The sequence below is a fragment of the Anolis sagrei genome, chromosome 2, assembly GCF_037176765.1.
Source record: "Anolis sagrei isolate rAnoSag1 chromosome 2, rAnoSag1.mat, whole genome shotgun sequence".
Lineage (NCBI taxonomy): Eukaryota > Metazoa > Chordata > Lepidosauria > Squamata > Dactyloidae > Anolis > Anolis sagrei.
The window spans coordinates 23,075,584-23,099,603 of record NC_090022.1 but is presented as its reverse complement, the minus strand read 5'-3'; the positions used below and the strand labels follow the sequence as shown (position 1 = coordinate 23,099,603).

At 42.8% G+C, this 24,020-nt stretch overlaps 1 protein-coding gene across 5 annotated transcripts in view; it reads left to right on the top strand.

Annotated features, from left to right (window-relative positions):
• Nucleotides 1–14,813, top strand: part of MGAT1 (alpha-1,3-mannosyl-glycoprotein 2-beta-N-acetylglucosaminyltransferase) — a 55,784-nt gene extending 40,971 nt beyond the window's left edge. For 4 of the 5 annotated variants that reach the window (XM_060759369.2, XM_060759368.2, XM_060759373.2 and 1 more), the window contains one exon: nt 8,885–14,813. In XM_060759369.2, the coding sequence (XP_060615352.1) occupies nt 8,960–10,312 (1,353 nt within the window). In that variant the 5' untranslated portion in view covers nt 8,885–8,959 and the 3' untranslated portion in view covers nt 10,313–14,813. Of the gene's footprint in view, nt 1–2,585; nt 2,655–8,884 lie in introns of those variants that run through there. The other variant, XM_060759374.2, reaches the window with a different exon arrangement.
• The last annotated feature ends 9,207 nt before the right edge of the window (nt 14,814–24,020 follow it).

Below are 24,020 nucleotides of genomic sequence, written 5' to 3'. Positions count from 1 at the left end.
TTATGTTGTCAAAGTACTTCAACTTTGTCTCTAATATCCTTCCCTCCAATGAGCAGTCAGGCTTTATTTCCTGAAGTATGGACTGGTTAGATCTTCTCGCAGTCCAAGGCACTCTCAGAACTTTCCTCCAACACCACAGTTCAAAAGCATCTATCTTCCTTCGGTCAGCCTTCCCTATGGTCCAGCTCTCACATCTGTAGGTGACTATGGGGAATATAGGGGCTTGGTTACCAGTGTGATGTCTCTACTCTTCACTATCTTATCGAGATTGGTCATTGGTTTCCTCCCAGTTCTGCTAGGTTCTTACAAAAGGCTTGGTTTTTTTTATTTTGGGTTTGGGTTTTTTTTTTAAGACTGCAGAAAATGAAGGGGTGATTGCAAGCTGTGGATATTTCAAACAAACTCCAACCAAATAGTTTGGAGTGTACCATGTCATTTCTGTGGGTACTTTAACAGTGAAGATGGCAATCTTGGTGACTAATGTAAATACACGGATATAAATGATGTTGGCATCACAGTGCCAGGGATCAAATAGCCACAAATCAAGAATAGTGGCTATTGGGTGTCTTCTTTGTCTAGAAAGAGAGATGCCCTGCCAGCTCCTGAGCTCCTTTGAAATCAGTTTCTTTGCTGGTCTTCCACCAATACCTCAAATTTGTTCAGAAAAGAGCCTTAAAATCATACAGATGTTTCTAGTCTAAGAACTTTAAGCATTTTGAACTGTGTCATTATTTGCGTCACCCCATACTTGAGAATCTGGACTCATTGTGCGGTGAAGCAATGGAAAAGACCATTATTAAGACATTTTTGAAGAACCCAAGTTTTGGTTTCACATCTGTCATGTGAAATCTCTCTTGTGCTGATTTATTTTTTCCGCTCTGGAGCAGGTTTTTGCCTGACTACCAGTGTGGCCCAGTGGTTTGAGTATTGGACTATGATTTTGGAGACCAGGATTTGAATCCCTGCTCTGCAATGAAAACCCACTGTATGATTGAGCAAGTCACATACTCAAGCCTAGAATTTATTTATTTATTTACTCAGCCCTTCTCACTCAGAACATACATATGCAGCAAACATTCAATGCCATTTTATACACAAACAAGACAGGGAATTATACATCGATAGAGGTATATATTGGCTTTTCCCCATCTTCAGCATCTTGGAGGCTTTGTGTTTGCTTCCGGCCACAAGGGGTGCTGTCGCTCCATCTCCCTGCCAAAAAAAATTGTTTGTAACTTCCTCCTTTGATCAAATCTCCGGCATTCCTTATGGGTGCCCTAGAATACCTCCCCACTTTTAAGCGGTACCTATTTCTCTATTCATATTTTGCTTTCGAACTGCTAGTTAGTCAGAAGCTGGGCTAAAGGCCAGGAGTTCATCCTGACCCGGGCTTCGAACTGGCAGCCTTTTGACTGACAAGATTTACTACAGCTGGTGACTTAACCTGCTTTGCTAAAGCCCAGCCCTTGCTAAAGCCCTGCCTTGCGATAGGGACACTGTAGATTGGAAACAACTTGAAGGCATGTGTCAACAATCCTAAGTAAAGAAAACTGCCATGATTATCCTGGATGACTTTTTCCAGTGGAACATTCTTCTTTCTCATTGAGAAGGCTCTCTTTTTCCTCCCATGTGGCAGTGGTTCAACATTTGTGTGATTATGATGATGGAGGAGAATTCCCTACTTCTGAGAATTACAGGGTTCAATTTGGATTATTATTATCTCCCATTGCATTTAACACATGCATGAAACTGCTTATGAAACAATTTCGAGAATACATAGGATGTAGGCGTTTCTTCAATATTTGGATTACTGTTTTTATGTTTATAGTACCTAGAGGTTAAACAACAAGTTGATCCTGAACTGATGAAATCTGTATGCAGCACCTAACTTCATCTATCTTGAACCTGATCCAAAATACTCTTTTTTTAAACTCCCATGGGATCCACTTGAATGGCAGCCCTATGGTGACAGAGTTTGATGGGCTGTGTGGCACAAACAGCCAATTTAGCTTTGTTTTTCAAGTGCCCAAACTTTGGAGGGAAAAAAAAGGCTGTGACTGTCACACAAGTGTATGAGAAGGTTTGTCCTTCGGAGTGGAGGTCCCTGGAGCATTTGCTACACTTGTTTCTCTCAAGTACAGAATCGTTTAAAAATCTGTCTACTTGCCATCTTTCCCCATGAACTTGGTCGAACCTTCCCTTTTGTATTCTGTGACCTTTTTGTTCTCCCTCTTCCCCTCCCTTAGTAGCATGTATTCTGAATCGATCAGTCTAGGTACCAGCCAGGCTGGCTGTACTCTTTTTAACCCCTGACAGGGCACAAGAAGGTCATGTAAGGAACTTGACATTAGCAGATGTTGTAGGAATCCTCTTGAGAGCTTTGCTGAGCAGGACAGATGGACCCCAGTAGACCCCGCTTAGACATGCCTTTGTCTAACTCAGATCTTGAGGACCTTCATGCAGCATCTCTACTTTCAGACCCAAAAAAGCTCTTCAGTATTCTTAGACAGCATTCTTGCTTCAGGAACTGGGTGTATTTGGGCAATTCAGCCTGGATTACTACAGACAAGTCATCTTCTGAATGGAGCTGAAAGTCTGTTTGGCATTGGCATTGAACTCTACTCATGTGAATAAAATCTGACAAGTTTCTTGAGGTTAGTGCAAGCCTGTTCCAATACGCCAGGTGGCTAGTAGGGTTCCCCCTTCTGTGTCAGTGATTTATTTTAATTTATATTGCCCCTTCCTGCCAAAAAAAGGGCATCCAAGGCAGTTTGTGGGAAAAGGGAGGTGAGTAAGCCTCACTGTCAAAATGCTTTGTCTAGAATCAATATTTGCCTTCTTGGTTGCTCTCCAATGGGAACCTGTTGTCCCACCCCTTGCAAGACTCAACAGAATTTTTCCTGAATCCTTTTAAAAATGTTTCTCTGTATGCCAGTTGGTGTTTCCACACCATTCCTTTTGGTGTGGAAACCTATCTCAAACCATCTGTGGTGGACACACAGATGCTTCACCTGCCATATGATTGTGCCCCAGCAGTAGAGGCTCATTTATGAAGGTTTCCATACTTTGTAAAGCTATTCAGTAGGTAAGTAGTTTGCAGTTACTAACTATTTTCCAGATATATAGTAGAAAATGATTATGTGTATAGTATGCATGCTTTTGTCTCCTGTAGATAATTTGCAGAGCTTGGAACAAAAAATAACATGGCTTCGAATAACTTGAGGGACTATTGTTTTGTGTGACAGCAATGTTGATGAAAAAGTCCCTGAGGAGAGACTGTGAAATGAGCAACAGTTTCCTCAGCCTTGGAAATCCTAGTGGCCTTTTTGCCTTGCTCATATAGTAAGAATTGTGTATGTGTGTGTATGCCCTCATGTTGCCTATTGACTTATGGCAACTCAATTAATTTCATAGGGTTACCTGGAGGTGGTTTTACTAGTTCCTTCCTCTAAAATGTAGCTTAGACTACCTGGCATTCATTAGAAACATGTTTATTCTTAAATAGGCATCTCTGATTTTTAAGGAACTTGTACACTTTGTGTTTGAAACGACCATGATTGTGTGTGTGTGTGTGTTTGTGTGTGTGCATGCACACATGTGTATTTTAGCATGGTAGCACCAGCAATACCCCATGGTCAATCTGCACAGAGTATTCTTACGGGATTGTGTTTTTACACCGCTCTACTGCAGTTTACATTTCATCACACCTTTATTTGGCTGTGACCTAAAAACTGGAAGCAGCTGATAACAGCTGCCTGGTGTAGGTAGTCAATAAGTGAGCTTCTCGGGACTTCTGAATGACGAATTTTGCATATTTCTAACTAGGATCTGGCAGCAAAGAGCAAATGTATATGATAAATATATTTCCGTCATAAATACACAACCAGGGCACTTCCTGAGTGGGGATTAAGAAGGCTACTGATGCCACTGATAAGCTGCAGGGGCCAAAGGGGAGTCAAGAGGATTAGAGGATCATGGATTAATGTCTAAGGAACTGACTGGGTCTGGGAGTCAATTGCAGAATGGGTGTGTGAGAGAGAGATAGGATTTATAGGCCATTCCAGCTTCTGCCACATAGCTTGGAAGTGTGAAAAACTGAAAAAGAGCATGTTGAACAAGGCCCCTTTCCCCCTCTCAATTCCCATATGCATTTTTCCATACTGAAAAATGCAGCTCTGTCAATGGATTCAACTTTGTCACTACAAGTATTTGATATTTTTTTTCAGCTTCACATTTATTGAGAATCTTTCACTCACTCCCCCAACAAAGAGTTAATAAGTTAAAGGACTTACTAGATCTCAAAAGAGTTCATTCTGTGTTGGTATTTCCCAAGATTTCCTTCTATGTATCAACTTATTCCATTGGAATAACTCATGTTAGAATAATTTGTATATTTTACCTTTCTACTTTAATGAGCTAGTGGTGGTAGAACAGGATGGTTTGTGAGATAGTACTCCTCTGATTTCTTGAGTCCCTTTCTCCTAACAGAGCTTGACCCAGTTGGGTAATAGCTAGTAGTCTCGTGCATTTGTATAGGATCGCTGTCTGTTTCTGTTTGTTTGATTTGTATGTTCCTGTTTTCGTTTTTGAGTACCACTTCCAAAAATGGCGCCTTCCCAAATGAGCTTTTTTGTCCCACATCCAAAAAATTTGAATATTTTTGTCCCATTGATAGCAATGGGCAGGCGATCCTATACAATGTCTCCCCTTCTCCGTAGTTGTAGGGCTGATGCTGTTTCCCACTATCGAGTTTACTTTCAATTCCGGGAGGGGATCTTTTGTATTGTGCCATCCAAATGGATGGAATGAAACGGAAATTAAACGGATTATATAGATACCAGGCCCATGACTAATAGCTACCCATCTACCATCCTTTTTTACTTGCCCACCATAGCTATTAAATCTGTGATGACTGGCTTGAAAAATCTGAAATTATAAAGGGAAATCTATGTGGAATTTCAGCAGGCTTGCGTTGATTTAGTGATATGATTTGAGGATAGAGTGATATTAAAGGTTTAATTTATTTTGAAAAGGTTCTTAAAATAAAAAATGGCAAACTACTCTTCCATGACCCTGAAAAAAATCAGTTACTCATTTCTAACCCTTAACCTTTTAGTGTTCAAAGTGAAAAAATAGGCACTGGTCCTTTTTTTGCCAAGGTTACCTGTTAAGAGTAATGTTATTATTTTTAGTGCATTGCTTCCCTGCACTGTTCTAAGTGTTAGCTTTCTTGATGTTTTGTGATTGAATAAAAACTAGTGCTCATTGTCAGGAAGCCAACTTGGACATGTCTCCTTTAATTCCTTATGATCAGAGGCACCTAGGGCTGAAGAAAGAAAGAAGTGTGCTTTGCCCTTGAATCCCTAGCAATTACTAGTTGAACTAGCCTGGCATCAATTAGTCCTGGCCCTTATTGCACAGCTCCATAGCAGCATTGGTTGAGCTATGTGCCAACTCGGGCCCTAGACCAACATTCACTACTCCCCACTTTGTGGTTTCCTCGGGAAGTTAATCCTGCTCTTTCTTATCCTGAAAGAGGAGCTATTCATACTTCATTCTTCCAAATGCTCAAGTTCTGTTTTCCAAATAAATTATGCAAATGACTGGTACAAAATTGTCTCGCGTGTAACAGCTCAAGTTACTTGCTTTGTTCAGAATATAGGCCTGTAAAGTTTCATGAAGGAGGTCTGGTTAAATTGGTTGTTGAGTGTGTAAGGACATGATGACGGCATACAGAAAGGGCACAAAATTTTGGGTTCCTGTGTATTCCTCCCTCCCAAAAGAACATACACATTGATCTTACCAGTATACAGTCTATGCAAGGAGCCCCCAGTGGCACTGTGGGTTTAAATCCTTGTGCTGGCAGCACTGCTGACCACAAGGTCGGTGGTTTGAATCCAGGGAGCGGGGTGAGCTCCCATCCATCAGCTCCAGCTTCTCATGCGGAGACATGAGAGAAGTCTGCCAGAGGATGGTAAAACATCAAAGCATCCCCTGAGCAACGTCCTTGCAGACGGCCAATTCTCTCACACCAGAAGTGACTTGCAGTTTCTCAGATCATTCCTGACATGGAAAAATGGCTTTTGTGTATTTATTTTATATGTATTGTTAATTTACTGTTGTTATATGTTGTTTTAGATTTTTCCTGTTTAGCATTGAATTCTTGCTGTCAGCTGGTCTGTGTCCCTCTAAAGAGGTAGAGAAGATCGGGATATAAAAGTTCTAAATAAATAAATAAAAAGTCTGTGCATTGCTTAACTATTTTTCACTCTTAAGTAGTGATAGGATTGAGGGTGCATTTCCTATTTGGGAGGCCTAATAGAGATGGGGGAGAGCCAGGATTATTATGCCTCTGGAGATCAGAATTAAAATCCTTGCTCAGGCATAGAAACCTATTGGATGAACTTTGGCACTTTTAGAACCCCTTTTAACACATTTAACAACAACAAAAAAAACCCCTCTCAGTAGGGCTCGCCTTATTGTTCTCATAAATCAAAAATGAGTTGAAGACACATAACAACAAACCAGAGATGGGGAAAATGATCCTTCCTCAAGATCTTAATCTCTGGATAATCGATTAAAAAATGTGGAGATAATAAACAGTTCTTTGCCTTTTACAACATCCAACTCAAATCCCTATGTGGTAGGGATTGAAGCTTGGCTGGAGAACTGCTTTATTCCAAGTATTCTTCTGGCTTGCCCAGGCAAAGAATTGTGGGAGGAAGCTGGCAGTCTGTGATGAATGAAAGGAGCTCTTTGAGTGTTTGAATGGAAATATGTGTTTGCAAGTGTGATAGCGTTTAAAATTTGGTTAGAAAACCACTTATTGACAAATGACTGGTGTAGGCAGGGTCGTAAATGTGTACCACAGGCTTTTAGCTATGATGAGCTGACTTACACATCTGGTTTGACCTGACCACAAGATTTTCCACTTACTTGTGACACTTTCCCCTATGGATTGATGGCCCTCAAGTGGTTGGTCATAAGATGACCCTCAATGGATAGGTCAGTCCCTCAGCAGAGATTGTTGAATGAATAATAGTGGCTTTGTATGTGTGAGTTGCAAACAAACTAAGCTGTATAACCTTGTTTAAGTTGACTCGTTTGATTCCATGTTGATTGTGATGTAGAGCTGTTCATTTCTTGTAACAGTGCCTTGAAAACACATGACTGTTACAGGAAATGAAAACAGTGCCAGATAAAGATATAGATTTGTGTCATTCTCTTCTTTGACTTAAGGCAACTTTTATTTCCTCTTTTTTTTGTCTCTGAAATTGAACTTGCATAGAACACAAGACTGAGGTGAATGTACATGTAATGTGGAACCAATGCTTGGGTCATGAATTAAGACAAGATATTTGTTGTTGAAGGATTTCATGGCCAGAATCACTGGGTTGCTGGGAGTTTTCCATACTGAAGCAGTCTCTCCTGACGTTTTGCCTACATCTATAACATCTATAACAGGCATACTCAGAGGTTGTGAGACAAGGCAAGTGGGTTGCTGTAAGTTTTTCGGCTGTATGGTCATGTTTCAGAAGCATTTTCTCATGACATTTCGACTGCATCTATGGCAGGCAATCTCAGAAGTGTGAGGTCTGTTAGAAACTAGGAAAACTTTCCTAGTTTCCAACAGACCTCACACTTCCGAGGATGTCTGCCATAGATACAGGAGAAACGTCAGGAGAGACTGCTTCTGGAACATGGCCATGAAGCCCGAAAACCTTACAGCACCCCAGCAATTCCAGCCATGAAAGTCTTCGACAGTACAAGACAGATGGGGTCTACATATCTGTGGAATGTCCAGGGTTGGAGAAAGAACTCTTGACTGCTTGAGGCAAGTGTGAATGCTGCAACTGGCTAGCTTGATTAGCATTGAAAAGCCTTGCAGCTTTAAGGCTTAGATGTTTCTTGCCTGGGGGAATCATTTGTTGGGAGGCAATTAGCTTGCCCTGATTCTTTCCTGTCTGGAATTCCCCTGTTTTTGAGTGTTATTCTTTTTTTACTGTTTTGATTTTAGAGGGTTTTTTTAAATACTGGTAGGTCCAGGATTTCTGTGTTTTCAAATAATATGCTGTGCACCTGATGAACCAACCTGGACACAACGTATTATTTGAGAACACAGAAATGCTAGACCACTCTAACAACCACCATGTCAGACTATACAGAAGAAGCCATTAAAACCCACAAGCATGTGAACAATTTAAACAGAAAGGAAGAAACCATGAAAATGAACAAAATCTGGCTACCAGGATAAAAAAAAACCTCTAGAATCAGAACAGTAAATAAAGAACAACACTCAAAAACAGGAGAATTTCAGACAAGAAACAATCAGGGCCAGCTAATCACCTCCCAACAAAAGGATTCTCCCAGGCAGTAAGAAGCCAGACCTTGAAACTGTAAGGCCATTAAATGCTAATCAGGGTGGCCAATTGAAACATTCACACTTGCCTCCAACAGACAAGAGTTCTTTCTCCCACCCTGGACATTGCCTTGTTTACAACAAACCTTACAACCTCTGAGGATGCCTGCTTTAGATGCGAGCATATGTCAGGAAATAATGCTTCTGGAACATGGCCATACAGCCCAGAAAACTTACAGCAACTAAGACATGTCTAGATGGCTTCTTTTCGTACAATATCTGAGAACCATTGAGGAAGCAGGTCCATTGGCCTCTATTGATTACTGCTGAGTTGGATCTTCAGTTAGGGCCCTATATTTTCTAGCAAAATGCAACTTTGCCATCTAGATTAAAGTATGAAAAATAAAGAGTAGTGGGTAACTTAAAAAAAAAAACAGACCGGAGTGATAAGGGTCAAAGAGAAAATAGAGAAACTTGTTATTTTTGGTATCTCAATTAAAGACATGTTTCCCCACTATTTTCCAGGTTGATGGTGATGGTCTAACACCTATCAGTGGGAACTGCACAAGAAGACAGTGTTGGGGCCTGTGCCTGTGAAGGATGGTGAAGAAAATCAGCCTGGTTCTCTGGGGCGTGGTGCTTTTTGTGGCTTGGAATGCCCTGATTCTTTTCTTCTTGTGGACACGGCCTCAGTCTTTCTCAGACCATAGCCACCTGACGGAAGAGGTCATCCGATTGGCCCAGGACGCTGAAGTGGAACTCGAGCGCCAGAAGGACCTCTTGCATCAGATCTACCGTTACAGTGCCCTTTGGAGCAGGAGGAAGGCTGATGAGGCCAAAAAGCTCCACCTGTCAGCTGCTGCAGCGTCTGCCAAACCTTCCACAACCGCTCCCTCGTCCCGTCGCAGTCAGATCTCTCCGGATGCTACTTTGCCGGTGGTCGTCATTGCCTGTGACCGCAGCACAGTCCGCCGTTGCCTAGACAAGCTATTACATTACCGTCCTTCGAAGGAGCGGTTCCCCATCATTGTGAGCCAGGACTGCGGACACGAGGAGACAGCCAGGGTCATCGCCTCCTATGGAGACGCTATCATGCACATCAAGCAGCCCAACCTGAGTGATATCCCTGTGCCCACTGACCACCGCAAATTCCAAGGCTATTACAAGATTGCCCGGCACTATCGCTGGGCTCTGAGCCAGGTCTTCCGGACCTTCAAGTACCAAGCAGCCATTGTGGTGGAAGATGACCTGGAAGTCGCTCCAGATTTCTTTGAATACTTCCAGGCAGTTTTTCCACTCCTGCTAGCTGACCCAGGCCTTTGGTGCATCTCTGCGTGGAATGATAATGGCAAGGAACAGATGGTCGACGTTGCCCACCCGGAGCTGCTTTACCGTACGGATTTTTTTCCTGGTCTTGGCTGGCTTCTGCTCTCTGACCTATGGGATGAGTTAGAGCCCAAGTGGCCCAAGGCCTTCTGGGATGATTGGATGCGGCAGCCTGAACAACGGCAGGGCCGTTCATGCATCAGGCCCGAGGTGTCCCGCACTATGACTTTTGGCCGCAAGGGTGTGAGCCATGGTCAGTTCTTTGACCAGTACCTGAAGTTCATCAAGCTCAATGACCGCTTCGTGCCTTTCACCCAGATGGACCTATCTTACCTCAAGAAGGAAGAGTATGATCGCTCTTTCCTGGCCCAGGTCTATGGGGCCCCTGAGTTTCGAGTCGAGGAGCTACAGGGTAACCAGCGCCGGGAATTGGGCACAGTCCGAGTGCAGTATACCACTCGGGACTCTTTCAAGGCCTTTGCGAAAGCCTTGGGCGTCATGGACGACCTCAAGTCGGGAGTGCCCCGTGCTGGCTACCAGGGCATTGTCAGCTTCCTTTATCGAGGGCGGCGTGTTTACTTAGCGCCTCCTTCGGACTGGACAGGTTACGACCCCAGCTGGAGTTAGCAGCTGTTGATCCTTAAGCATGTTGGACCTTACAAGGAAAGGGGTGCTGGGGTTGGGTGGGTGGGGCGGACAAAACTCTGTATTTTTTTCTTCCTGTGTGGCATTCGAGTGCATTCCAGGGATGAGGGTTGCTTTGTGCACTTAAAATATGAGGGTTGGAGGGGTCCGTTGTGGAGGTGATTCTGATGCCCCCAAAAGATGGGGTGAGGCGGAGCATTCTGGGGTTTCTCAGTTCTACCTCCCTAGTGCCTATTCTCCTCCTTGACATGGCAGAGTGTCCACTCAGTTGGTTCTTTGGTGGCTCCTCCAAATGGGTGCATTTTGAGACCAAAGTGGCAAAACCCACTAAGGTTTCTCCAGCTTTACTGAGCTACCACAGGCTCTGGGTGGCTTCTGAACCAGCATGCCAGATGCAGCTCATCAGCTCTATGGTGTGGTCTGTTAGGGGCTCAGTTACTCACCCATTTGTGTTTTATGATTTCACAGAAATGAAAATGATTGAGTTAGAAAGTTCCCAATAGCTCACTGTACATAGCTGGTCTGCCACATTCAGTCTGGTGGGTCACATTTTCTGTAGGCTCAAAATACAGGGAAGAATTTCAGTCCTTTCCCCACATATTGGTTGGCCTATTCTGTTCTCACTTGGCCTGGCCTGGAAGATAGGAAAGTCTTGTGAATGAGCCCTGGGCCCATTCAAAAGGACTATTTTAATTGACCATATTGGCCTTTTAAAAATGGGTCTCTTGGATAATTTATATTTTTAGCCCCATTGTATTGGACAGTTGGGATTGGATGCATATGCTGATTCAAGTGACATGAAGATTGCTCTGGAAATGATGAGGCAAAGTAAGAAATTCTGGCTTGTATTTACCAGGAACAGTAGGGTAAAGTGGAAGGGAATATCATGGAATTGTGTTACAGAGCTGTGGTGAGACAGAGCAATAAAACACTTGTGGACTACAGTTCCCATTATGTCCTATGCTGGCATGGTTGAAGGATTCTTAAAATTGTAATCCAGAGAGTAACTTTTTGGACCTCTGTTTTGTCTTGAGCCTACATGATATCTTAAAAAGGGGTAGACATTTTCTCCCATCCACCCAGCTAAAAGAAGGACATGATGGTTGCTCAGCAGCTCTCCTCTCAGCCCTTGCCAAACTGCTTCCTTCAACTCACAGAAAGCCTAAAAGATGGTGGACATTGTTGTCTGAGTCCATTGAAGGATACCAGGCTGAGGGAGGCTGACCCAAAGCCTTAAAACTTACAGGTGGATTATGTTTGGAAGCACACAAACGTACACCCTGCCACCATGGAATTCTCCTTGCATTTGCAAAACTCACAGAGTGATGCTGAGGTCTTAGGCTTCTGACTGATGTATGTAGAGAAGCTAGCAGACTTTTGGGGCCCCATTTGCAGACTGAGGTGGTACAGGATCAGTCATGAAGAATCCACTTTCCTCAGCTGTGTGTTGTGAACTACAGCTCTTACATTCTACAGCAGTGTTTCTCAAACTTTGCTCCTCCAGGTATTTGTGGAAGGTGAAGTCCACAAGCCACCTGGAGGAGCAGGGTTTGAGAAACACTGTTCTAGAGCAGGTCTGCACAACCTGTGGCCCTCCATGTGTTTGAGCCTCCTAGCTCCCAGAAGCCCTAACCTGCTTGTCGAATGGTCAGGAATTCTGGGAGCTGAAATCCAAAACTCCTGGAGGGCAGCGGATTATGCAGGCTTGTTCTAGAGCAAGGAGTTCTAATTGATCCTGTTTGGATAGCACCAGGTTGCATTCGGTTAGAGTTTTTTTCCCCTGTTGTTCTAAGTGTTTTTGGTGGCTCACTCTTATAGGATATTTAGGAGAAGAGGCTGGTTTGTTTAATTATGGCCTATCAGAGATGCCATGTTTTTTTCTTCCCAAGTGAGTAAAGATTTCCCTCCCACCCTCTCAGGCTGCTTTAATTCTCTTTTTTGGAGGGAAAAGCTTTTCTCCTTCCTAAAATTTGAGCTTCGGAGCATGCTGTCATTTTAGTGGCATTTCCCAGAGCATAAAAAATGTGTTTTTTTAATATTAAAAATCCAAAAATTCTTTGGCCAACTACCCTTGCCCTTGGGGATTGTTGTCCAAAAAAGGATTACACACACACACAAACAAACTGTATCATTTGTTTGTTGCTGCCATATGAGAACAGGACACTGCCGTGTCTGGGAGGAGTAAGGCAAGGGAGGAAACACTCCTGAGAGGACAGCAGAACGTGCCACAGAAGGGGCTTTCTGGAAAAGGAGCCCAGCCTTACTCAGTGGTGCGGACTCTGCCTTCCCCATCTTTGCCTCTGAGGTGCTGCAGAGCTGCTCTACAGCCACTTTACTCGCAGCAGGCATTGAGAAATGACTTCAGACCTCACTTGGCCAAAATTCAGACCACACCAAAGGGTAGTGTATTTTGTTGGTTCCAATGCTGTATTACTTTTGTGTGTCCTTTTTTTTTCTAAAGAAAAACAAAAAAAAATACATACTACGCTCTCCTTGGTGAGTGGAGGAAGAACACTTCTCTTGGCTAATTTTAGTTAAGAATTTCCTTCCTGGGTCAGGTTTAAGTGAAATGGGTGTTGGAGGCCTTCCTTTCATGTCTCTGTTCTTCTAGTCAGTGTGGATGAGAAGACAGGAGATGGTGCCTTGGGGGACAAAACGAAATGAGTTTGATGTATCTGCTTTATTGTGTTCTGGAAAACAGCAACGGAGCCCTTAGATGTGTTGGGGAGACACCTGTTCTACTGAAGATCCTCACCTTGTGGTTTTGTAATTTTTTCAGAGTGTATTGTTTTGGATTCTCTCAGAGGAGTTCCTCTGTGAATGAAGACATATTTGTAAAGTTCCTGGGATGACAATAAAGCAGGCAGAAATTGATTTGTATGTGATATTGCTGGATCCATGGAAGGCACCCCCAATTTCTTCTTCACTGGGGGAGGGAGGTGCTACTGGCAGAGGTTAGGAGGCTCAGCCTAGTAGAAGAAATTGAGTTTTGGGACATTTTTGCTAGGTGAGACCAAACCATTTTAGTCCCCAGAGAAGTCTTTTTTTTTTTTTTTTTTTTTGGCAACAGGAACATCTGTTATCTTTCTGTTTTAAAAGCAAGACCTCTCTTTGAAACTAAAATTGGCCAAAGGGCATTTTGAAAGCACAAGCTTCTTGGTCCCTAGTTGCCCTGTGGGGTACATATATCGGATATGCTGTACCTTGTTCTCCTCTGTCCTGAAAGATTAGTGGGAAAATGATCTCTCACAAGTCATCTTCAAATGTTGGTCCTCCAAGGGCTAGGGTTTTTGCTGACTCCCTGATGACTGGGACATCCAGAAGTTGGAAACTTGGAGCTTGAGAACAGCTACCATATATGTTAGGACAGTGGTTCTCAACCTGTAGGTCCCCAGATGTTTTGGCCTTCAACTTCCAGAAATCCTAACAGCTGGTAAACTGGCTGGGGTTTCTGGGAGTTGTACCAGAACACCTGGGGACCCACAGCTTGAGAACCACTGTGTTAGGAAGATGATAAAGCATGTGGTGATAGTGCACTGTCTTCCTTTTGCACATTTGTTTGGCCCTAGTCCCTGCTTTTGAAAACTGCCTGATTCAAAAATTGCCAAAAATTGGGAGGTTGGAAGCTGTGGCATATAAAGAAAAGACAAATCTAGGGTGCCATCGCCTTTGAGTACATGTTCAGACTGATTCCCGCTGCAGATAAAGGAACACCTTTGAGGATGGGCAGCTCATTTTAGTAGACTTCATAGTGATTTCAAGGGAGACAAGGCAATGTATGCTGTTCCTCTTCCCTTTCTGTCTTCCTGGACCCAGACAAAAAGCCACAGCTGCTGGAGAGAAAGAGGGGAAAGCACTGCTGGTGATGCATCATTTCTTCCCTCCACAAAGTGCTCCAAATTTGCCTGTATCTCTGCCTTTCTTCCTTTAATCGAGGCAGAAGCTAGGAGCATACATCTGTACATCACTGTACATGTTTTCCAGTGAATGGAGAGTGTTTTAAGGCATGTCCTGCACCAGGAGTCTGACTTAAGGATTTTCTCTTGTCTTGCTTGGATCCCACAGTTCTGCGTCACTACCCGTACCACTTGTTGCCTGATGATTTCTCTCTCTTGGCATGTCATCTGTGTTTGTCTTTTGCCCAAGTTTACAGGGCTACTGCTTCTCTTTCCGATCTGGATAACAAATTGTTCTTAAGGGAGCAGGAGGAGCCAGCGGAGACCCAAGGGCCAAAACTAAGGGTTTCTGTCAAGGAAAGCCCACCAGCAACCGCTGTCCCCTCTCGTCCCCATCCCTTTCCACACACAGAAGTCTGTTTTGAAATTTGAACTAAATATATACGCTGGGTGCAAGACAGGAGTTATTGCATTGTGTTTGATGGAGAGATGCTGTTTTTATGTCCAGAGTTCAATTGGTGAAAAAAAAAGTTTAAAGATGCAAAAACTTATTTTCCACAATAAAATAAACTGGTCCTTTTCAGACAGCCTGTGTCTTTGATCTCATTGTGTCACTGAGTGTTTGTTAGCCAGTGTTAAGTCAAGCCAGACAAATGTCAAGGACAAAACAAACCCAAACACCCTTGCTTTTTTTCACACCAACCAAAGATTTATGTAAATCTGTGTTCCAAATGGCTCGCTAGCTGTTCCATGGGGGCTCAGAATCAGAACATGGGAGTGAGTCATGCCTGCTTTTCCTCTCTTGATCACTGTCAGCAGTAATTGGGACCCAGATCACAGGCAACAGGAAGATCCACTTTCAATGCAGACTTCATTTATTGCAGTATTGTTGCTACCAAGGGCCATTGGTAATCCCTAACCACTTCTTTAACAGGTTACTTCAAAATGAAAGACATGCTTACTCTCTTTGGACTTAAAGATCCAGATTCCCCGTTGTTTTTCTGAAGATCAACAGAACAACTATTTAAAGTGTTGTCAAAGGCTTTCATGGTTGGAATCACTGGGTTGCTGTGAGTTTTTTGGGCTGTATGGCCATGTTCCAGAAACATTCCCTCTTGACGTTTCACCCACATCTATGGCAGACATCCTCAGAGGTTGTGAGGTCTGTTGGAAACTAGGAAAATGGGGTTCATACATCTGTGGAATATCCAGGGTGGGAGAAAGAGCTCTTGTCTGTTGGAGCTAAGTGAATGTTTCAATTGGCCACCCTGATTAGCATTTAATGACCTCACAGTTTCAAGGTCTGGCTTCTTACTACCTGGGGGAATCCTTTGTTGAGAGGTGATTAGCTGGCCCTGATTTTTTCTTGTCTGGAGTTCCCCTGTGTTTGAGTGTTGTTCTTTATTTACTGTTATAATTTTAGTGTTTTTTAAATACTGGTAGTCAGATTTTCATTTTCATGGTTTCTTCCTTTTTGTTGAAACTGTCCACATGCTTGTGGATTTCAATGGCTTCTCTGTGTAGTCTGACATGGTGGATGTTAGAGTGGTCCAGCATTTCTGTGATCTCAAATAATATGCTGTGTCCAGGTTGGTTCATTGGCAGCTCTGACTTCTCTGGTTGAGTTAGTCTGCAGTACCTCTTTCATGTTCTTTGATTTGTGTTTGGGCAATGCTGCTGCGTTTGGTGGTCCCTATGTAGACTTGCCCACAGCTGCATGGTATACGGTAGATTCCTGCAGAGGTGAGAGGATCCCTCTTGTTCTTTGCTGAACGTAGCAGACTAATTCAACCGGAGAAGTTAGCCATAGTAGAGCACTTGTAGAACCAACCTGGACACAGAAATGCTGAACCACTCTTAACAACTACCATGTCAGACTACACAGGGCTTCCATTGAAATCCAGTAGCATGTGGACAATTTCAACAGAAAAGAGGCTACCTGGCTACCAGTATTTAAAAACTCAAAAAATTATGATAGTAAATAAAGAGCAGCACTTAAAAGACTCGGGAATTCTAGAGAAGAAACTATCAGGGCCAGCTAATCAACTCCCAACAAAAGATCCCCCAGGCAGGAAGCAGCCAATCTTTGAAGCTGCAAGGCTATTAAATGCTAATCAAGGTGATCAGTTGCAACATTCACGCTTGCCTGAAGCAGACAAGAGTTCTTTCTCCCACCCTGGACATTCCACACATATATAAACCTCACTTGCCTAGTTTCTAACAGACCTCAAAACCTCTGAAGATGCCTTCCATAGATGTAGGCAAAACATCAGGAGGGAATGCTTCTGGAACATGGGTATACAGCCTGGAAAACTCAAAGCAACTCAACTATTTAAAGTTTATTTTATAAGTATTTTTATTAGAGCTTTTCAAGGTACATTAAAAAGAGGGGAAACATATAGGTGTGTAGGAAAGTAGGGTAGTGGGAAGTAAGTAAATCGGCAAGAGGGGTGGAGTCGGGTAGGTATGAGTAAAGAACAGAATTGGGAGGGGAGGGGAGGCAGAGGTTGAGTCTTCCAGTCGATTCCGCAGGGAGATATAATTCCTATGTTGCATTTCTTTCTTCATGTTCTGCAACCTTATATTTTGGAAAACTTTGGTTCTAATTATTCACTCCCTTTTCCTTTTTATGTTTTGTTTTCTCCTGAAGATACATTCTCAGAGGTTTCCAAACGGTTTTGCGCTTTTTGCTCTGATCTTTTAATAACTGCACCAGTGTGTCCATATTCATATAGTCTGCTATTTTAATAAACCAGTTCTCAATTGGGTTGTTGTAGGTTTTTTGGGCTATATGGCTATGTTCTAGAGGCATTCTCTCCTGACATTTCGCCTGCATCTATGGCAAGCATCCTCACTACCTCTGAGGATGCTTGACATAGATGCAGGCGAAACGTCAGGAGAGAATGCCTCTAGAACCTGGCCATATAGCCCAAAAAAAACTACAACAACCCAAGGATTCCGGCCATAAAAGCCTTCGACAATACAGTTCTCAATTGCTGGAGTTCTTTTCTCTCTCCACTTCTGAAGTTTAAAGTTAATAAAATGTGTGCACAGAATAAATTATTTAGTAGGGTATATGATGTAGTAGAGCATGGGTGGGAGCAGGCAGCTCTCCAGCTGCTGCCTAAATGCTGTTCTTGATATTCTTCATTGCTTTACCTGGCTAAGGCTGCTGGGACTATAGTCCAACATCTGGAAAGCTAAGACTACTGGGATGTATAGTCCAACTCAGGCTTCTAGTTTAGGTTTATACATATTACAATGTGCTATCAGTAGTGGGACCTCTTGAGAGGAGGAACTCTGTGACGGAATGTAAATCACAAGTAATTCACACACTGTCTTGCTAGAGAAAAGATATTCAGATATGTTCAGTAAACAATGTGTTTTCTCATTGTTATGCAGAGTAACATGAATACAGTCATATGAGCAGTTACATTGACTCACACAATGTCCTTTGAGAGAAATTCAAATGGTCCTTGAGTGTCCACATGAAAAATCTTCCAACAGCTCAGAAGCAAAAAATATATAAACTAACTTGTCTTGGCAAGCTCTTGCAATGAAAACCTAAGCATGTAACTGTTGCCAAAACTCCCAGGCTCAGCTAGCATTCTGGGCCTAGCCCAACCTATCAGATTTGTGCTTTGCATTTTTTAGTTAACATACTCACCAACTGATTTTTACATACTCCATCACACTCTGCCAAAACAGAAGCAACATCCTTATGTACAATTTTCTCTTGGAACATAATATTCAGGTTTATTATAGAACTAAGATTTTGTTGGTTGTGCTTTCCTAACTTGAAATGAACCAACCCCTGCAAATCAGATTTGACCTGGCTACAAGTTGCATGCGTTACTTTTTTCCTTTAATAACCATGACACACACCACATTCTCAGGTCTTTTGTGACCTCACATTAATCATTTCAGAACGGTTTGTGTGTGTGTTTTGTTCATGAATTAAACTGCGGCATCTGAGTCATTTCCTCCAGCTATCTTTCCGGCTGTACAAAACTATAAAACAAAAACAAAACTTGACACCCTTACTCTGCATTTTGACTTCCTTTCTTCTTGCACTTCATTTAGTTTCTTTGGGCTTTTAAGTGTTCAATCTCTCTAAGTCTCATTTCATACACATGCTATAATCTACATCAGTGTTTCTCAACCTGGGGGTTGTGCGAGGGTGTCAGAAGGGTCGACAATGGCCATCAGAAAACACAGTATTTTCTCTTGGTCATAGGGGTTCTGTGTAGGAAGTTTTCCCCAATTCTATTGTTGGTGGGGTTCAGAATGTAGGTGAACAATAAATCCCAGCAACTACAACTCCCAAATGTCAAGGTCTATTTTCCCCAAACTCCACCAGTGTTCACATTTGGGCATATTGAGTATTCATGCCAAGTTTTGTCCACATCCCTCATTGTTTGAGTTCACAGTGCTCTCTGGAGGTAGGTGAACTACAACTCCAAAACTCAAGGTCAATGTCCACCAAACCCAATATTTTTTCTTGGTCATGACAGTTCTGTGTGCCAAGATTAGTTCAATTCCATCATTGGTGGAGTTCAGAATGCCCTTTGATTGTAGGTGAACTATAAATCCCAGCAACTACAACTCCCAAATGACAAAATCAATCCCCCACCAACCCCATCAGTATTCAGATTTGGGTGTATCAGGTATTTGTGCCAAATTAGGTCCAGTGAATGAAAATACATCCTCGTAATACATCCTTGTATTTACATTACGATTCACAATAGTAGCAAAATTACAGTTATGAAGTAGCAACTAAAATAATGTTATGGTTGGGGGGTCACCATAACATGAACTGTATTAAGGGGTCGCAGCATGAGGAAGGTTGAGAAACACTGATCTACATCTTTATATTTTAATCTCCCAGCAGCATCTTCGTATGACCCAATATCCCTCAGGCTGAAGATGTAGCTGTCTTAATTGGCACTGGTGTGCAAAAATAGACTGAAAGCAAAGCACTGGACTGAAACTATAATTTTTTCAAGTCCATATGGCTGCACATTGAGTTGAGATATGTGGGGAATTTCAGAAGCTGTTCAGAAACGGACTGTTCAGGTTCCAGCGAGGCGAGGCAAGTAATTGACCATCTGTCATTTAGAAAGCAAACGGAACTGCGTTGGCCAGAAGGAAAAAGGTGTTTTTATTAATACGGATCTTTATTAGGGGCAACCAAAAGGGCAGCGGAAAACATGAACAAGCTTTCAAGATCTCCAGGTGTCAATATGCTACAAAACACAAGACGCACAAGGTGGAAGGAGAGGAAAAAGCTGACTTGAATGTGAAGACATGTTAGCTGTGCGATCTTAGCCTGAAGCTAAAATGGAACTGAGTTTCTAAATGAAAAGGCTTGTTTTCCGCTGATCCAGAGACTAGGACATGGAGCCATGGATGCCAACTATTGGAATTCAACCCCCACGCTACCCAAGTCTCTAGTCCTGAATGAGGAACAAGTTAGTTAGCTTAGAATAAGCTGAGGGTTTCTCCTCCCCGCTATTTCCTGAATGACCATTGGAATTTATCTATTTTTAATCTTTCTCTGTTTCTGCTCTCCTTCTGATTGGTTGTGTGGAATGGATGCTTTTCTACTGCACGTCTTTACTTCTGATTTCTGCTTTTCCATCTTTGTATGTGCTGTGTGAGAGTTTTCTCTCTGCGTGCAGGTCAGAGAGCTGTAGTGATTGGTGTTTCCCCCCTCTTTGAAATCTTAGAAGAGATGGGTGTTAGGGTGGCAGGAGTCAATTTCTGCCGGCATGAAGACATCACAAATTCCCTCCGTGGCATCCTGACTGAATCACCCTGGCTGACTCAATTCTCTCTCTGTGACATTTTGAAGCCAGCAGAGGGTGCTGGAAACTTTGTATTGGAACTTGTGAAGCAACAACCTCTAATAAGGAAACTGAGAAGAGGCAGGAAAAGTGTATAAAAGGAAGTGGTGGTGGGAAAAAGTCAGTAGAGTCTTTCTTTGCTGCAGAGATACAAGCAATATATCCATTTCAAAGCAGAACCGCCTTGTGAGTGGTTATTTAATATTACTATATAGATCCTACATTCTAACATAGGGTACCTCAGACCCAGTTCTTTAACCATTAAGAAATGCAGTTCTTATTTATGTAAATAAACCTTTTGTGACTTTTTAAGATTGGACTCTGCATCTTTGCCTGCCTATGCTCTAAATTCTTTACAGTCACATCACACAGTACTTCACACTCTGCTTGCTGTGAGCTGAATGTTCTACTATACGTATTCTGTGTTGTTGAAGGCTTTCATGGCCAGTTTTCCAGGCTGTATGGTCATGTTCCAGAAGCATTCTTTCCTGACATTTCACCCACATCTATGGCAGGCATCCTCAGATGTTATGAGGTATAAGTACCTTGTTTGCATTTTGGATGCTCTGCAATATATTTTGGGTAATTTTCCTTAACACAAACTACAAGACAATATTCCCTTTGAAAATTAGGAAGAACTTTTTGGTGGTAAGGGCTGTTCAGACTGGGAATGTGTTAGATGAGTGTTTCTCAACCTTCCTAATGCCACAACCCCTTAATACAGTTCCTCATGTTGCGGTGACCCCCAACCATGAAATTATTTTCATTGCTACATCATTACTGTAATTGGAATCGTAATGTAAATATCTGATATGCAAGATGTATTTTCATTCACTGGATGAAATCTGGCACAAATTCCCAATACACCCAAATTTGAATACTGGTGGGGTTGAGGGTGGGGATTGATTTTTTCATTTGGGAGTTGTAACTGCTGAGATTTATAGTTCACCTACAATCAAAGAGCATTCTGACCTCCACCAACAATGGAATTGAACCAAACTTGGCACACAGAACTCCCATGACCTCCAGAAAATACTGGAAGCGTTTGGTAGGCACTGCAGTTGAGTTTTGGAGTTGTAGTTCACCTACATCCAGAAAGCACTGTGGACTCAACATTGATGGATCTGGACCAAACTTGGCACAAATCCTCAGTATACCCAAATGTGAACACTGGTGGAGTTTGAGAAAAATAGACCTTGACATTTGGGAGTTGTAGTTACTGGGATTTATAGTTCACTTACAATCAAAGAGCCCCTTGAACCACACCAATGATAGAATTGGGGCAAACTTCCCACACAGAACCCCCATGAACAACAGAAAATACTGTGTTTTCTGATGGTCTTTGGTGACCCCTCTGACATTCCCTCGTGATCCTCTCAGGGATCCCAACCCCCCAGGTTGAGAAACACTGTGTTAGTGCCTCCTCTGGAGACAGAGGCTGAATGCCCATCTGTCAGGAGTGCTTTCATTGTATTTTCCTCCCACAGGGTCGGATGGGGTTGGACTGGACATCCCTTGGGGTCTCTTCCAACTCTGTGATCCATGAATTTCTAGACTGGAGATGTCTTGCTTTCCTCTGCTCCATGTTTAAAGAACTGCAGCTAATTTTAGATACTGCAGTCAATTTATTTTTAAAACCATTGGCTGTAAATGGCAGATTTAATTAGGGATGAAATGCTTAGAAAGTAAAATAACGAGATTCAGGTGGTACGTATAAAACCTGCTTCTTTCGCTGTCAAAGTCCATTCAGATTACTAAATTCACGTTCTTTTCAAATGCCTTTTTAAAAGGGTCACAGCAATATTGCCGACGCAGGAGGTAACGCTTCTCACTGCAGGAGGAAGTTTGGTGCCAATTACCGCCCAACAGCCATTCTCTGTACTGGGCAAAGGTCATCCTCGCCTGCCCTGCGACAATCAAAGGCACCTTTTCCTTCTTCTAAAGGGGCCATTTTATCCCAGGATTTTAACTGTAAAAAAATACCCAAGCTGCAAAAAAGCTTATGTCTTGCCCTTTGTTTCTTGTCAATTTGGATGTATTATTCATATTTTTGTCGCTGTTGTGTGCCGTCAACCCATTTACACATTGTGGTAACCCTAAGGCAGCGTTTCTCAACTTGGGGGTCAGGACCCCTGGGGAGGTTGCGAGGGGTTTTTTAAAGGGGTCACCAAACACCATCAGAAAACACATATTTCTGATGGTCTTAGGAGCCACTCTGGCAGCAACTACAACTCCCAAATGACAAAATCAACACCCACCCCCCACTAAACCCACCAGTATTCAAATTTGGGTATATCAGGTATTTGTGCCAAATTTGGTCCAGATCCATAGTCATTTGGGTTTACAATGCTCTCTGGAGTTAGGTAAACTACATCTCCCCTAAATCACTGTTAATTCCTGCCAAATCCCTCCAGTATTTTCTGTTGGTCAAGGGGGTTCTGTGTGGGAAGTTTGTCCCAAACTACAAGAAAGGAGATTCAATCTGAACATGAGGAAGAACTTCCTGACTGTGAGAGCCGTTCAGCAGTGGAACTCTCTGCCCCGGAGTGTGGTGGAGGCTCCTTCTTTGGAAGCTTTTAAACAGAGGCTGGATGGCCATCTGTCAGGGGTGACTTGAATGCAATATTCCTGCTTCTTGGCAAGGGGTTGGACTGGATGGCCCATGAGGTCTCTTCCAACTCTTTGATTCTATGATTCTATGATATCGTTGGTGGAGTTCGGAATGTTCTTTGATTGTAGGTGAACTATAAATCCCAGCAACTATAACTCCCAAATGTCAAAGTCTATTTTCCCCAAACTCCACCAGTGAGCATATTGAGTATTCGTGCCAAGTTTGGTTCAGATCCTTCATTATTTGAATCCACAGTTCTCTCTGGACTTAGGTGAACTACAACTCCAAAACTCAACGTCAATGTACACCAAACCCTTCCATGGGAGTTCTGTGTGCCAAGTTTGCTTCAGTTCCATTATTTGTGGAGTTCAGAATGCCCTTTGATTATAGGTGAACTATAAATCCCATCAACTACAATTCCCAAATGACAAAATCAACCCCCCCCCCCCCACACACACACCACCAGTATTCGAACATGAGCGTATCAGGCAGGGCCGTAACCAGAAAAAAATTTCGGGAGGGGTTGAAATTTTCGGGGGGGGGGAGGGGGTGAAAATTTCACGGGGAGGGGGGGGTCGAAACCTGCCTCCTAGCTCACGCTGAAGCAAAGAGCACAGCAGGGGGCAGAGCAGCCTTCAATAGCCTGCTGCTCCGCCCCTGTCAACCACCTCCACCAAGTCTGGCCTCCTTAATGAGAGCATTCAACACACATACCCCCAACTTGGTTGCTTCACTACATCGGCTATTGCTGCAAGTAATGACAGTGTGAATAAATTGTCAATATTTGCTTGAGATACTGCTTGCAGTTCTGGAGGGACTTAATTTTTTGCATCTCATAGACTTAGCATGGGGATTTGATTAACCAGTAAAAATTCATGAGTAAACCAGGTTTTTTTCAATTCATAAGAGTAGCAAAATTACAGTTATGAAGTTTACTGTCAAAGGCTTTCATGGCCACAATCTCTGGGTTTTGTGAGTTTTCCGGGCTGTATGGCTATGTTCCAGAAGCATTCTCTCCTGACGTTTTGCCTGCATCTTTGGCAGGCATCCTCAGAGGTTTTGAGGTCTGTTGGAAACTAGAAAATGGAGTTTATATATCTGTGAAATGTCCAGGGTGGGAGAATGAACTCTTGTCTGTTTGAGGTAAGTGTGGATATTTCAATTGGCAATCTTGATTAGCATTTAATGGCCTAGCAGCTTCAGTGTCTGGCTTCTTCCTGCCTGGGGGAATCCAGTTATGAAGTAGCAACAAAAATAATTTTATGCTTGGGGGTCATCACAACATGAGGAACTGTATTAAGGAGTCACGGTATTAGGAAGGTTGAGGTCCACTGCCC